Genomic DNA, 521 nt, shown 5'->3' with positions numbered 1-521 from the left:
GGCTTGGTACCCTCCTCTGCCGTGAGAGGACCATAGCCGCAATCCCATCCCACCCCAGTACTCCGCCTTCACCCCGCAGGAACCCCTGTCTCTGCCTCATCCCACCCCAGCACCCTGCATCTGCCCCTGAGGAGCCCCAGTTCCTGCCCCGTCCTACCCCGGCGCCTTGCATTTACAAGTGGGGGGCCAGAGCTTCTGCCTCAAACTGCTCCAGCACGCCACCTCTGCACTGGGGGGACCCCAGACTCTACTCCATCTCAACTTAACATCCTGCATCTCCTCCCAAGAAGACCAAAGCTCCTGCCCCATCCCACCTGCGAGAGCCCCCTGCCCATGGTAGCCAGCCCCTCTGCCCAATGCCCAGATCATGCCCCCTCTTTGCCCCATGGAGACCCAGCTCTGTCTCCACACTGCCAGTTCCAGTGCTGGCCTCTCCAGCAGCCCACCCTGCCACAGCCCCCCTGCCTAGAGCCCCCCATACTGCCTGCCTTGCCCCATGCCCTCAGCTGTGCTCCGCTGCT

The 521-nt window shown here is 64.1% G+C and overlaps 1 protein-coding gene across 1 annotated transcript in view; it reads right to left on the bottom strand.

Moving 5' to 3' along the window:
- Window positions 1-34, bottom strand: part of LOC104390942 (prominin-1-A-like) — a 13,131-nt gene extending 13,097 nt beyond the window's left edge. The window contains 1 exon segment of the mRNA XM_010000152.1: window positions 11-34. Within this exon segment, the coding sequence (XP_009998454.1) occupies window positions 11-34 (24 nt within the window).
- Window positions 35-521: the final 487 nt, after the last annotated feature.

Source organism: Chaetura pelagica, unplaced genomic scaffold (assembly GCF_000747805.2).
Source record: "Chaetura pelagica isolate M959 unplaced genomic scaffold, ChaPel_1.0 scaffold436, whole genome shotgun sequence".
Classification (NCBI taxonomy): domain Eukaryota; kingdom Metazoa; phylum Chordata; class Aves; order Apodiformes; family Apodidae; genus Chaetura; species Chaetura pelagica.
This window is presented reverse-complemented; position numbering and strand designations above follow the sequence as displayed.